The sequence below is a fragment of the Hyaena hyaena genome, unplaced genomic scaffold (genome assembly GCF_003009895.1).
Source record: "Hyaena hyaena isolate Hyena2069 unplaced genomic scaffold, ASM300989v1 scaffold_333, whole genome shotgun sequence".
Lineage (NCBI taxonomy): Eukaryota > Metazoa > Chordata > Mammalia > Carnivora > Hyaenidae > Hyaena > Hyaena hyaena.
In genome coordinates this window covers 501,663-517,943 of record NW_024080963.1, presented here as the reverse complement: position 1 = coordinate 517,943, position 16,281 = coordinate 501,663, and the positions used below count along the sequence as shown (strand labels likewise).

Sequence of the window (16,281 nt, the reverse complement as noted above, 5' to 3'; positions counted from 1 at the left end):
CAGTTTTGGTAAACTGCATTCTAAGAAATCCTCATTTTATCTGGGCTTAGAAAGAAAACTAATATCAGCAAAACAAAAACCTATCAGCTCATATAAATTTTCTCGTAATTCATTGTCTATGACTGGTTATTAATAACGCAGCATCTAAAAATGTAATTAGTTTTCATAGGAAAATGCCTGCCCAGATTTAGCTCCCATTATTTGTTCATAATTGCTGCAATCCTACCACAGAATGGAAGGTCCATATAAGAGTATACAACAAACCCTCAGGTACTGGTACACACCTATGTTGGTAGACAGTTAACTCTCTCCCTCTCTCCAAGAGTGTAGTCACATTTACTATTACTACTAATATTGCTTATATTACCATGTTACTATTTACTTCAATAGTAAATAGTGCAGTTGTTGATAGCTTATCTCAGTACTTGAATTTTTTGTAAGAGAGAATTTCACCTATCATGTCTCCAAAGTTTGCAGAGCTTCCATTTACTTCAAAAGTAGTGTTTGAGGGGGAAGAAAAAGATTTTAGTAGAAACTTCTCTGAATATGGTTTCTACAAACTCATCTATTATGTTGAGCCAAGTGCATAAATATATCATGTGCTTTCATATATATGCTTGTAGGAAAGGGACTTTACAAAGTAAAATCAGTATGAATGTTATAAAACAATGCCCAGAACAGGCAATAAGTGCTATTTGCTCTGCTATATGCCAGATGAGTGTCAGGGATTCTCCAAATCACCCCTTTCTCAGATATCTCAGACCAGGGGCCATGCAAATGAGTGAAATGGTCCAAACATTCAGCATTTGGGCAGAAGCAATGGGGACAAAAACTGGGGGTGTCTCTCCTGGCTACACTAGGAACATTTTCTGGAAATGCTTTGTGTTGACTACCAAAACTCTGTGTTCTGGAATCATTTCATTAAGGACAACAGTTAGGTGTTGAATCTTTAAGGCTTCTCTTCAACTTCTCTCTTTTTTTTCCTAACATCTGCCACAGGTAACATACACGTAATGTCTTTTCTTCTCCTTGCCTATCCCCACCACCCCACCCCAGCTTCACTGAAATATACTTGACATATTGCTCCTTCTCTTCTAAAAGGAGAGAATAAAATGGACACATTAAACAGTTCATCTTTCATATTCTTTTTATATGTTGATATGTGAGACAGTTGATACTGAGGTAAGCATGTAAAGTTTTGACACTCAGGGATAGATAATATGTAGTAAAAGTACAATTTTCAAATTTTATACTAAGAATAAGAAGGAAAAAATTATTTATTATTATTTTTGAAAATAAATAAAGTAAAACTCAACAGCATAACAAGAATAGTGGAGTTTAACAGACTCCTATAAGAAACTGATAATCAAGCGGACACAAATTAGCAAGATTTTAAAAACCTGAATAAGTAAATTAAAAAGCCTGATATAAGAGAAATCTGCACCCAATGACTGGGAATATTTAAGAAGACATTTTTAAAGCACAAAACACATTTATAAAAAACAAATGAATGCAACATATTTTAAAGAGAGTGCACAGACACTATACATTCTTTTCAAATTTATATGAAACATAAGAGTTCTTAACAATTCTCAAATCTTATCACACAGATAAAATCCACTGACAAGGCAATTAAATGAAAAATCAACAGTAAAAGATGGCAAAAACCAACATATTTGAAAAAAAGAAAACATTCCCAAATAACCCATAAGCTAAGAAAGTATTAATAAGAGAAATTATAAAATCTTTAGAACTGAATGACTATCAGAATACATAAACATCAAGAGGCTGGTAATCTGTTCAAATGACATTTTAGGTGTAAGTTTATAGTTTTAAACGCACTTACTTAAAAGACAAGAAGATACTGTCACACTACCAGACCGAGGCTTGCTTAAATTGTGCTTTCTATTACTTTAGATGTCCTAACAAAATGGATAAGAACATATACCAATTTACATAGAACCTGTCCATGACAATAGTAACTTTCTGAAATATTATTTATTAAAATTATGTGATAGCATCACTATCCAAGTCAACAAAATTCATTTCTTAATTTTCAAAACCTTCCTTGCCTTTACTATTTTTAAATTAAATTAAATAGTAAGGGTATAAATATCATACATAAACACTATAATTTCTCTTGACATAAGAGGTAGCTTAACATTTCAGGCCTACTAGCTTACTGCTTTCTCCTCTTCCAAACAATTATGCATTTTTATTAGTGTAATTTCTAAAAGATGCCATGAGAAATCAAGGTTGTCTGAGGTTCCAATGTGTTACAGAATTTTTTCTTGTTATGCTTACTATCTTCTTATTTTCTGAGATAAAAACAAGAGAACTGCAATATCTAGAATATTAATTAAAGTAGAAATTAATTAATTCTCAAGGATATAATTATCTTTATGAAAAACGTTGATAACATTCTTTCTTTATGTTGTCCTTTTGATTACACTTTTGCCTTATAAGTAAAGAAGATAATTTTACGTTGACAAAGACATGATTCTTAAGATATATTAGACAATGTCAGTTTTAATTCCGTCATGGTTTTGGAATTATTGAACACCATTGGGATACCTGGGAAATCTATATTGTTGGGATTGTCATTAAAGCCAACAAACTGTTATAGACAAGGTACAGATATTTTTAAATAAACTCTACCCTTAATATGGGGCTCGAACTCAGGACCCCGAGATTAAGAGTTGCACGCTCTACTGAGCCAGCCAGGTACCCCTGGTATGACAACATCCAGGTATCTTTAAACATACACTTTATTTTTATAATTTAAAATATAAATAAATGAAGGAAAGATTTAAGATAACAATTTGAAACATAATAATCTTTTAACACTAACGTATGAAAGAAAATCAGAGACTAAGTATAAAATTAGAACTGGAGGAATTTTGCTGTGAATACAAGAAAATATGAGTACTACATTTCATATGAGGTTAGTTTTGAATTTCTTGTTAGTCAAAGGGAACAAAAATACCCACAACGGACCACAGAAGTCATGACTATTCTTTGGGAAAGAATATCCTTTTTCTAGCTAAGAGAAAGTTGTCACATGTATCTTTACATAAAAAAGAAACATAACTTTAAATAATAGTTTTGAAAAGCATGCAAATATTGTTCTTTAATAAAAGTCAAAGGCGTAAACTCAAATAATTCAGTGAAAGCATTTTGGTGGGAAATCTCCATCTACTTCCTCTCCCTCCATCACCTCCAACTAGGCTTGGTAGATTTAGCAACAGCAATAAACAAATGAGTCACACATACAAAATAAAAAAGTCATTTTTAACTAAATTAAAAGTTAATTAGATATCCTGTATTTTATTTGGTATCTCTGCTTCCAAGAGATTGAATCACCTTGCCTTATGCCCAGTGCACTGCAGTAAAACAAACGTAACTTTTCATGTAGGATGAAGCACTGGCAAATTATAGAAACACACTATTCTCTTGCTTATCAGCTAATAGAAAAACTAAATATCTTATTTGAGTTTTCAGCAATAATTCATACAGAAATATTTTAGTTGTTTCTTAATCTCTTGTTTATTAGAGATGTAGAACATGAAATGATAAAGAACATTTAAATTGACAGGCAAAATTTTTAAAACTTTAAAACTTAGAATATTCATCACCAAGATTAATTTTTTAATTAACATATTATTTTGAACTACTAGCTAGATGAATAGAAATAAACCAAACTATTTGTCTTCTTAATGGACTATAGAAAATTTATCTTACATGTTAAAAAGTTTTGTGAGAAGTGTAATACATAATTTAACTGGTTCAGGAACAAATTTTACATAAAAATTTTTTTAAAAAGACTTAAAGACAGGCACCTGGGTGGCTCAGTCGGTTGAGCCTCTGACTTCAGCTTGGGTCATGATCTCACGGACCATGGGTTCGAGCCCTGCGTTGGGCTCTATGCTGACAGCTCAGCCTCTGTCATTGAGGCTGCTTTGGAAACTGTGTCTTCCTCTCTCTCTGCCACTCCCCTACTCATAGTCTGTCTCTCTCTCTCTCAAAAAATAAATATTAAAAAAAAGAGGTACAAAAGACGTAAAGAAATGAATGTTAAAGCGTTGCTATGTTATACCTGGTTAAAGAAAAGAGGGTGACATTTATCTTTCTGGGGTCATGAATGTAAATTTTATTTTACTTAATAAAATTGAAAGTTGAAAAAAGCTGAAAGGTAATCTCTAAATTCTTGGTTCTAGGTAGTAGACAGCTAGGCCCCACTGAAATAGTATATGAACAGAAAAGATCTAACTCCAAACGACATAAAGAATAGAGGGGGCTCCCAGGTGAGGAGACATTTAATCACATTAATGAGAAATATAAATCTGATGGAAGAGTGGGGACTGTGGAGCCGAGGAATCTGTGACTGCAGCACGTGGCACAGGGCTAGAACGGAGATGCCAAATTTGATAAAAGATGGGAACTACACTGGGGCTAACCCTGAAGGAGAAAGGGGGTGTGTCGTCAGGAGCACCCACCACCCACAGGAGAGCAATAAGGACTTTTCGCCCCAGGCAACTGATATACATAGCCTTCTTGAAGGAAGGCTGAATGAGCCACTTAGATGTAACTAGCACCTAGTGCAGGCAGTGTGTGAACCTATGCCCCAGAAGGAAGCAAGTGTGATCTCAATTCCCTGTCCACAGCAGGCAACTGTTACCTTCTCTGCCTGCTACCTTCTCTGGTGTCTTCCACCTCTACTGGGACTCTCTCTCATTGACAGAACCTAACATGGCACTTTGTGGGAAAAGACATTGTGTAAGGTACATGAGTTTCCCCCTGAGAAGCAGGGGGAAATGGAGAGGAGGATGGCAACGATGCAGAATTAACAGCAAACAATAAGCATAGGAGGTGGTTAAAGTAATGACTTACACATATACTAATCTACGAATGTTTAAGTGTAGTTAATGGTCTCCGAGAGATAGGAAGGATATTGTGCACATAAAAAAGAATCAACTGAAAGTCCTGGAAATTAAAATTTTGTTTTTGGAAGTTAAAAAGCAAATAGGCTGAAGAGTCAAAGTTCAAGGATGAACTACTAGGCTGCCCAATGCAGACGGTGAGTCAGGCACAAGTATTTACTTTCACTCTATCTAGAAATCACACTTAACCTGAAGGGCCAGTTAAAAATACAGGATCTTACAGAATGGGAGCGGAAACGATGGCACCACAATGGAGGTCTGTGCAAAAGCTGTATGGAAACAGAAGCACCATTTGCAGGAGAGAAACCTCCACTACTGCTAGAAACGGAGGTGAAGATGGGGCAAAACTGTGAGGCTGGCTTGCAAGTCTGAGAGGCAGTTAAAGCCCTAAATACCCTCTCCCTCCCCACGAAGACTGGTGACCCTCTTCTCTTCACTCTTGACAGGTAATTCTCTGAAAAGGCAAACATAGGGTATCTAGACTCAAACCAGAGTAAGGATAATAATGATAAATAGGACAAATAAGTAAATATTGACAAAGTGAACACCGAAGCCCCCAACTATCTTTGCCTACTGGGCTCCCAGATTCTCTAGCAATTTAATTAGCCCATGAAGCAAAACTTAGAGGCACTCACAGGTGATTCCTTAGGGCAAGAGCCTAGCCACCCCTCCCCAGACAGTGAAACTGACAGGTTTGGCCGTGTGCTCAGGGCCTCCAACCACCTTTCTCCTTTTGAACATACACTCTATGATCACTACGTACCTGAGGATACCTTCAACTTGAAGTACAGAGACCCAAAAACAACAACAACAACAACAACAACAACAACAACAAAGAACTTGAAGGAAATAGAAATTATGCAGGGAAAATAAATTTTAAAAAATATGAAAAAATATTAAAATCCTTAGAGGGTTAAGTGAGAGTATTCCAATCATAAAGTAAGAACCAAGGGTTTTAAAGGGGACAGTGACATTAGGAGCACAAAAGGGGTTCTTCAGACATTAAAGCTTTAATAGCAAAAGCAAAACAAAACAAAAAAACAATCAAACCAACCAATCAATGAAAACTGCCTTCCTTCCCCCAAAAAACAAAAATAGCACTCATAAAAAGGATATAAGACAAAATTCGGAAAAACTTTCTCAGAGAGTGAAGCAAATAGAAAGAAAATAGGAAGGAGAAAGTAAGAGACAGGGAGAACATCAATCCAAGAAATCTTACATTTGAAATAGCGTTCCTTAAAAACAGCATAGAAAATAGAGGGAGTCACTTTATCAACAAAATAATTTCCGAATATGTTCCAGAACTGGAACATGAGTTTTCATATTAAAAAAACTCCACCAAATATCAAGCACCGTAGATAAAAATAGACCTATGATCATGAAATTGTAGAACCTTAAATATAAGAAAAATTTTAAAAGGTTTACAGATGGGAAAATTGGGCTTATACCAAGAAACAGGAATTAGAATGGCTTTAACTACTTTTCATCAGTTACACTCTTGAATACCTTCAAAAATCAGAATTCAGAATCCTTTGCCTAACCAACCTAACAAATTTGATAGACTGCAGTCATTTTAAGATGTTTTAGTTCTCCAAGAATTTACCTCCTACACAATCTTCCTCAAGAAATTACCAGAGAGAGGGGGGTGTGTGCCTTACTAAAACAAATGAGTAGACCAAGAATGATACAGATTGAGATATAGAAAACAGGAAAATCAACTGCCTGGTTTCTAAGATATCTGCTAGAACTGGTCAGAGGCTACAGGAGAGATATTTTTCAAGATTGGGAAGTGGTAGAAATGCAGAAAAGTATTGAACATCATCCATGATTTTTAAAACGTTCCAATACACTGCAAACAGATTTAGATATTTCATGGGGAATATGAGGATGAATTAGTGATAAGTACATTGAAATAAAGCAAGTTTAAAACTCAAAAAACAGTTGTATAATAAAGGAAAAATAAATAGCATTCTATGTAGCTTAAGTGTAAACAGCATTTATATTGTCATAAAATCACTGAATACTAAACTAAGCAATAACATAACTATATCGACAGAGTGGAGGTTTCAGTGGACTGAACTCTATCAAAGTGAAAATCTTTCATTCATTGAAAGGCACTATTAAGAAAATGAAAGAGGGGCACCTGGGTGGCTCAGTCAGTTAAGTGTCTGACTTCAGCTCGGGTCATGATCTCACGGTTTGTGAGTTCGAGCCCCGTATCGGGCTCCAGCTCACAGCCTGGAGCCTGCTTTGGATTCAGTGTCTCCCTCTCTCTCTGACCCTCCCCTGCTCACGCTGTCTCTCTCTCTCTCTCAGAAATAAATAAAACATTTTTTGAAAATTAAAAAAAAAGAAAATGAAAGAGCAAGCCATAAGCTGAGACCATATATGGAATTATTACACTTCAAAAGTAAACAGGTGAGCAACCCAGTTTTTTAAATGGGCAAATACTCGAACAGAAATTTCACAAACTATATACATACATTTCATTAAAATCCATATTGATGAAAATCTATATTTCATTATATGAATTTGTGTATATATATATATGGCAAATGATGTTGAGCATCTTTTCACACATACATACAACACACATGCAACTAGCACATGAAAAGATGCTCAACATCATTTGCTATCAAAGAAATGCAAATTAAAATCATAATGAGATTATCAGGATCTGCTGTTCCTAGAATTCCATATTGAATCATATAGTCTATAGCCTTTTGCATCTGGCTTTTTTCATTTAGCACAGTGTTTTAGAGATTCATCCATACTGTTGCATCTATTGATAAGAATGAGGCTTCACACTGAAATCTATTGTCTCCAAATTCATTATATGTGTACAGTACATGATAAAAAAGGAAAAGAAAATACTTACTCATTATTCTCAAACAAAATATTAGAGAGTATATTAGAAAGTTATATGTATAAAGTTTTAAAAATACACAAAATATGGTTATAAAATAAGGCTAACAAATATCTGATAATTTTCTATATATTTATATCAATTTTTACACTTACCAGTATATCATCAAAGGTTTAATTTTTTATGTGATATAGTGTCTTATTCATTACGAAGAAAGTTGAGAACTAAGACTAATCCTCATTGTATCATTTTTTCCCAAACACTGATGCTGATCATTTTCAAAGAAGGTACTCAAATTATGAAATCCTAATAATAAATATCCTGTTAGAAAATTTTAAAATAACATGATTAAATTATTATAATAATTAAAGTAATATACATTTAAAAATATACAATCACATTGGACATGTCATTAAACTGTTATTTATTTCTATTTTACATGGTATAAGGTGTAAAAAGGTAAAAGGCTAGAGTATAATATCAAAATATGAGTGATTAGATAAATATTCTACTTAATTGGTTGTAAACTTACAAAGGTAAGGTTAAAATAGCTCATCCAGCAAAAGATATAATGGAAGAGAAGAATCTTATTATAATAGCACTAACAAATAGAGTGGCATAGATCAATTTCTTTCTGCATCACCTGCAGCTATGTTTTATGTATTTTTATGGTGTTATTTTTTGCATGCAGATCCATACATATTCATTATTCCAGATACTTGTCTGTTTTGCTTAATGAATATTTTTAATCTAGAATTTCACTTTGCCTAATAGCTAATAGCCAACATCTACTGAATTCACACTGTGCTTCAGGCAGTGTTTCAAAGAATACAGTATAATAAATATATAGAGATAAGGACTGGAAAAGGTGGAAGGAGGGCTGATCATAAATAATGAATAAAATGATGGGAGTAAATGTATGTACATTTCTCTTATTTCAATTGACAAAGGATTAAAGCAATCATTTGCTTTGTTGTGTGAAGAAATGAAGAAGGGAGAGATGTCGATAATATTTCAAAGGTGGAAAACATCTTAAGGATGATCTAATTTAAACTCCTCTTACAGATTGAAAAAAGCACAGAGGAGTCTCAGGTCTTGCCCAATATCGTGTACATAGGTTACTATAACTAAAAACTAGGTGTTTTGACTCTGAAGTCTTTGCTTCTTCTACCCAGGCAAGATACTAATTAGATTATAAGTAATATTGTTTCTAAAAATGATGGAAAATTTAAGAATGATTAAAAACCAGACAATACTGAATTTTTGTTGAAATGACAGTGATCTGAAATAAGAATGTTGCTACATTTAAATTAAATAATAGGGGCTTTTTTGGAAGTATTCTTGTCTAATTTTAAATATTAGACTAAAATACTGAACATTATTATGATTTTTAAAACGTGTTTAGTCATTACTTGGAATTACACAGCTGGTAACAGTAAGGCAGAGAAGTTAAGATAGGCTAGATTTTTCTAATGATGACAAATAACTTGGATCTTGAAAAGGTGATTGCTCTTCACAACATACAGCTATCATAAGATGAACTATGTTTGAACCACCATATTTTATAGTCTCTCTCGTGTGTCCATCACTCCTTTTCTAGAAAATATTTTCTAAGTTGACAATACATTGTATATTACTCAGGTAACATTTTAAAATCTTACTTTGGAATATTGTTCTCTTCCAGGGAATGACGACTGTATACCCACATGCTGGAAAAGAGAAGGTTTATAACGAATACGAATTTGCTTATTTCTTTCCGCACATTTTTCCTGGGGAAAAAGAAGAGAAACAACAAATCTTCTGAAACAACCCAAATAGTCCTTTTTATTGCATTTATGGATGGAAGAATTCTGTATTATATTAGTTTTTGCCAGAGTCCTATTTTAATATTTAAACATTAAATAAAACTTTATTTCTTAGCTTTTTCTTCAGAAAAATAATAAAACAAAAGTTTAGAAACAAAATGGTTTTTGTTAAAGCATATATCTTCTTGAAATCTGTTGTAGAAAAATCAGGCTACTGTTGTACCAACTATAATTTTCCATTCCCTTCTTTCTATTTCAACAACATAAATGAATTTTTTTGTATTTTTCTATCCATTTCTCTTAGACTACGTTATTCTTTTTCATTTCATATTAATTCCTACACTGTTACACCCCACCTCTATGTATTAAGTAGAAAAAAACCACGATTAAATCAAGGATCCAATATTATGCTTTATAGAAAAAGATTTGGTTAATCTCATTAAAAATAAAAATAAGAAAGATGACCTGTGAAACCACTCCTTAAAAGCAAGAGCAAACATTTGAAATTATTACGATCACTGAGAATTATTTTATATACTGTATACTTAGAAAATTCATAAAAATACATCTCAAATTTATATACTCAATAATTTGTATAATTAACATATAGTGTTATATCAATTTCAGGTATACAATACAATGATTCAACAATTCTATTTCTCAGCGCCTCATGAAGATAAGTGTTCTCTTAATCCCCTTAACCTACTTCACCCAATCTCCCACCTACCTCCCCTCTGGCAACCACCAGTTTGTTCTCTATAGTTAAGGGTCTGTTTCTTTGTCAATCTCTTTGTTTGTTTTGTTTCTGAAATTCCACATATGAGTGAAATATTATGGTATTTCCGTTTCTCTGACTGATTTATTTTACTTAATATTATACCCTCTAGGCCCATCCATGTTGTTGAAAATGGCAAGATTTCATTCTTTTTTATGCCTGAGTAATTTTCCATTTATATATACCACAGCTTCTGTATCCACTTCTGTATTGATGGATACTTGGATTGCTTCCATATCTTGGCTATTGTAAATAATGCTGCAGTAAACACAGGGGTGTATATATCTTTTCCAATTAGTATTTTGTTTTCTCTGGGTAGATATCCAATATTGGAATTACTAGGTCATACAGTAATTCTATTTTTAGTTTTTTTTTTTTTAAATTTTTTTTAATGTTTTATTTATTTCTAGGAGAGAGAGAGAGACAGCGTGAGCAGGGGAGGGTCAGAGAGAGAGGGAGTCACAGACTCTGAAACAGGCTCCAGGCTCTGAGCTGGCAGTCAGCACAGAGCCCGATGCGGGGCTCGAACCCACGAACCGCGAGATCATGACCTAAGCGAAAGTCGGACGCTTAACCGACTAAGCCACCCAGGCGCCCCAGTATTTTTAGTTTTTTGAGGAACCTCCATACTGTTTTCCACAGTGGCTTCACCAATTTGCATTCCCTTCAATAGTGCATAAGGGTTCCGTCTTCTCCACATCCTTGCCAACACATGTTATTTCTTGAGATTTCCATTTTAGCCATTCTGACAAGTGTGACGTGCTACTTTCGTTGTGGTTCTGATTTGTATTTCCCTGATGATGAGTGATGTTGAGCATATTTTCATGTGTCTTTTGGCCATCTGTATGACTTTTTTGGCAAGTATTCAATTTATCTGCCAATTCTTTAATTGGATTAGTTGGGGGCTTTTTGGTGCTGAATTGTATAAGTTATTTATATACTTTGGATATTATCTTTGGATATATCTTTGGATATATATCTTTTATCTGATATATTATTTGCAAATATCTTCTCCCATTTGATAGATTACATTTTTGTTTTATTTAACAATTTTAAAAATAGTAGACTCACTAAAATGGATTTCTACTCAGTACGAACATGTAGGAAAATAATATATTAAAGGATTGTTGTTATAACTGTAAAGTATTTAAATAATCTAGGGTTAATTTAACTTGAAACTAAAGTCAGATAAAATTAGTTGAGGTGTTAAAAACTAGCAAATATGATAATATTTGCTAAGCTACTAATAGAAGTTTCAATGAGATAGATTTATCAAATACTGGCTTCCTGCAAAATGCCCCCCAAAAAATGAGAGCTGAATTCATTGCTTATTGCAGTAAGGGAGAAATTGCCTTAGCAGTGTCTACTCAAGTCTTGTGCTTATTTTTTTAATTGGGTTATTTTCCTGTTATTGAGTTTTGGGAACTTTATATTCTGAATACAAGTCCTTGTTGTATACGGAATTTACAAATGTTTCTTCATAGTCTGTGGTGTGTTATCCTCTAACAGTAAAATTTACAGTACAAAAGATTTGAATTTGGATGAAATCTAATTTAACAATTTTAAAAAATGGATCATAGTTTTAGTATCATGTCTAAGAACTCTTTTCCTGGATCCTGAAGATACTTTTTACGCTTTCTTCTAGAAGTTTTATAGTTTATGTTTTATACTTAGATAGATGATCTATTTTGAAATAATGTTTTTATCAAGCATTATGTTTAGATTGATATGTAGATAGGTATGTATACACACATATGTATATATATACGTATATGTATATTTATGTATTTCTATGTATATATATATATACATACATACCTACATATCACATATACACACATCCAACTTATCCAATACACATTCGTTGAGAAGATTATTCTTTCTCCATTAAATTGCATATGCTCCTTTGTCAAATACCAATTGGCCATACTGTGCGAAGCTATCTCTGAGCTGTTTGTTTTGTTCCATGAGTCTATTTGTTTACCTCTTTACCTATGTTTGTTTTGCTTACTATAGCTTTAGAATAAGATTTGAAATTGAGTAGTGTGATGCCTCCAACTTTCTCCTTCCTTTTTCATGATCATTTTAGCTAAACTAGTTCCTTTACATTTTCTTAAAAATTTTAGAATCAGCTTCTCTGTATCTACCATAGAAAATCTTGCTGGGATTTTTATCAGAATTATGTTAAATCCATAGATCAATTTGGGAAGCATTTGCATATTTACTGAGTCTTCCAATATTTAATGATGGTATGTCTATTTCTTTCATCAGCATTTTTAGGTTTTCAGCATATAAATCATCTCCATATGTTGTTAGTACACACACACACACCCACACACACATACACACACATATGCATCATGTATTCTCTATTGATAATTTGTTATTGAGTCTTTTTTGTCAGTCTTTTTAAAAACTTATCAGTTTTCTTGTTCTTTTCAAAGAATTGCTTTTATGTTGCTTTCTGCCCTCAGAGCTATTATTTTCTTTCTTCTGCTTGATTTTGCTCTCTTTTTCTAGTTTCTTAAAGTGGAAGCTGAGATTATTAATGCGAAACTTTTCTTCTCTTCTTAGATAAAGATTTCTTCTATGATAAATTTCTCCTTAAGCAATACTTTAGCTGCATCCCACAAATTTTGATAGGTTGCATTTTCATTTCATTCAATTCAAAGCATTTTCTAATTTCCTCTGAGACTTCTTCTTTCACTCATGGTTTATTCAGGAGTGTATTGTTTAAATTCCAAGTGCTTGTAGATTTTTCAGTTATCTTTCTGTTATTAATTTCTTCTTTTTTAATGTTTATTTATTTTAGGAGAGAGAGAGAGATAGAGCGAGCGAGCAGGGAAGAGTCAGAGAGAGAGGGAGACAGAAAATCCCACTGTCTGCACAGAGCCTGATGCAGGGCTCAGACTCACAAATCACGAGATCATGACCTGAGCGAAGGTCAGACACTTAACCAATAGATCCGTGGAGGAGTCCCCATGTGTATTTTAAAATAATGTGTTTTGTACTGCTCTTGGATGTAGTGTTTTTAAAATATCAATTAAATCCAGGGGCACCTGGGTGGCTCAGTCAGTTAAGCGTATGACTTCAGCTCAGGGCATGATCTCATGGTTCGTAGGTTCAAGCCCGGCATTGGGCTCTGTGCTGAGGAATAGCTCAGAGCTTGGAGCCTGTTTCAGATTCTGTGTCTCCCTCTCTCTCTGACCCTCCCCTGCTCACGCTGTATCTATCTCAAAAATAAATAAAACATTTTTAAAAAATATCAATTAAATTGAGATGGTAGATGGTGTCATTCAATTCTCTTATCTCTTTGCTGATTTTCTACCCACCAGTTCTATTGCTGAGAGAGGAGTGTTGAAGTCTCCAACTATACTTGTAGATTAATGTATTTCTCTCTTTAGTTCTGTTATCTTTTGCTTCATGTATTTTGAGTCTTTGTCATTAGATGCATACACATTTAGGATTGTTATATCTTCTTGGGATTTGATTCTTTTACCAGTATATAGTATCTTGATCCCTGGTCAAAATTTTTGGGTTTTTACACCAAAGTCTACTTTAATATTAACATAGCTAGTACAGATTTCTTTTCATTTTTGTCTGCATGGTTTTTCTTTTCCCATCTTTTACTTTTAACCTATGTATAGCATTATATTTGAACTGAGTACAGACAGTAAGTAATTGCATAGTGTTTGTTTACCATTCTGACAAACTATCTCTCAGCTGGCATATTTTGATCATTTATATGTGATGTAAATATTGACATATTTGGATTTGCATCTATCATTTTATTATTTTTTTGTCACCTTTCTTCCACTTTTCACTAATTTGTGGCCTCTCATTACTTCATGTAGTAGGTATCAGTGTCAGTAAAAATTCTGGATACCAGAACTTAAAAAACTAATGCAATCATCTGGTTTAGTTCTGTAAACAAATTTCAGGGAAATACATTAGACAGATAGTATTTTCCTAAAATATTTTGTATTTACAAAGTAAAGAAATACTCACAGGAGTCTCTCCTGGGTTACACATCTTTACCTGAAAAATGTCCCCCAGGAGCAAATCTATGGGTTTATCTTTGTAGAACATTAAAAAAAACCGCACAAAATCAGTTAAGTCCTCAGATTTAAATAGTTTTCCTATGGAGAAAAAAGTAAACAAATTCAAATAACTCTCGAGTGTTTATACAATATATCAGAAAATAACCCTTATATATAGTTTTTCATTCTATTAACAAGAGAAAGGACCAAAAAAAACATTAAAAATTAAATACATTCCTACATAAATATATCCTTAAAACATTCCTGAAGTTGAAGGATAATAAAATAATATATCTGCTTAAGTATTACAGATTGCCACTTCTGGGAGAGAAAGGGTGAAGCAGGTTTAGAATAGCGAATACCCTTAGGAAATCAACTTTGATAATCAATGAGGATCAATTGCTAAGACTTGTGAACGATACATACATAAAATGAAATGTACAGAAGCTATAATCTTTTACTTAATTTTGTAGAAGTGAATCCAAAACCTGACTTTTGTAGAACTTTATCTACCACATTTTTTATGTCTAGCATTTAATTTTGATGAAAATATAGTATTATTTCAATATTTGAGCATTGTTTTATGTGAATTTTATTTCTATTTGTATTTGTGATACTTAAAGATTTGCTGTATTTTAAAGTAGGATATTTCCTTAGATCCAATTGCTTTCTTCTAATATACTGCATCTTTGATTTTGAAATGAAGTTGAAGGTATAAGATTCAGGTAAATGTTAGTAAATAGTGTAAAATATATCAACCATTTAATTAATATGATAGTAGGAAGTAATCGTGCTTCTTTTTCTTCACTAGGAATTGAATCTCTTGGAGTTGTTTAATCAAGTGGATGGTTGTATTTTAATTTTTTGGTTTTTATATAGTAACCAAACAAGTGATTTAATGATGGAAATATTTGAGTCAATAATTGTCTTTTCCTTACCTGCTGTCAGCATGCTGTAAAATTCTATTTAGCAAATTCATATTTTTGGTAATAGTAAGAAAATTGTTAGTATTATAACAACAAAAAAAAAACCCACAGCTGTTGTAAACATAAGCTTAAATAAGACTTCAGCATTACATATATAGTGCTCCTTGTTCGGTGTGCTCTTGTGATCAGAATGTGAATATTCTGCATCCTTCTCATACTGGACTTTGGTGAGAAAGATACAAAGAATTTAAAATTATCACAGTAATGTATCAACAAGATTATTTCCTCTTCAAGCTTATTAGGTATTACTATTACCTATAATTATTCTTCTTATTTAAATCAAAGCTGAGCATAAACCTTTGGAGTCTCAAAATTGGATTCTACAACACTTGACAGAAAGTATGGGAAAGAAGGTGGTCAAGTTAGTATATGAATAACAGATTTCACTAGCAGTCAAAGAAATACTTAACACTCTTCTCAATGGCAAAAAAAAAAAAAAGAAAAGAAAAGACAAGACATGATGTATAGATGACATGTTGTCAAGCATATGGGGAGGTGGGAACTCATATGCACTGCTTAGGGGACTATAAACCGTATAGCCAATCTGCAAAGTAATCTGGCACGACTTATTCACCCTCAGTGCTCCTGTTCCAGGAGACAAAATATGTCACTTCATTTCTTTGTGGCAGCAGAGAGTTGGGAGCAAAGTTGACCACTTCAAGGATGGAGAAGTAAAATGGATTATTATGTGGGGCTTATGCAACAGCAGTAGGAAACAATAAACTAAATGGACATAAACCAACATGTTGACAGTTTTAAAATCTAGTTTTGAGGACAAAAATGTTAAGGGGCATGATAGGTTTATCACATCACCATTCGTGTACGTTTTAAACAGATACAAACATTATAAACACCCATATAAGCATATT

At 33.1% G+C, this 16,281-nt stretch overlaps 1 protein-coding gene across 3 annotated transcripts in view; it reads right to left on the bottom strand.

Moving 5' to 3' along the window:
* Positions 1–1,704: 1,704 nt before the first annotated feature.
* The window catches only part of MGAT4D (MGAT4 family member D), a 55,765-nt gene continuing 41,188 nt past the window's right edge, over positions 1,705–16,281 (bottom strand). For 2 of the 3 annotated variants that reach the window (XM_039249152.1, XM_039249153.1), the window contains 4 exons: positions 14,395–14,525; positions 9,468–9,575; positions 7,962–8,127; positions 1,705–2,318 (listed from right to left, as the gene is read on the bottom strand). In XM_039249152.1, coding sequence (XP_039105083.1) covers positions 8,113–8,127; positions 9,468–9,575; positions 14,395–14,525 — 254 coding nt within the window. In that variant the 3' untranslated portion in view covers positions 1,705–2,318; positions 7,962–8,112. The remainder of the gene's footprint in view (positions 2,319–7,961; positions 8,128–9,467; positions 9,576–14,394; positions 14,526–16,281) is intronic. The other variant, XM_039249154.1, reaches the window with a different exon arrangement.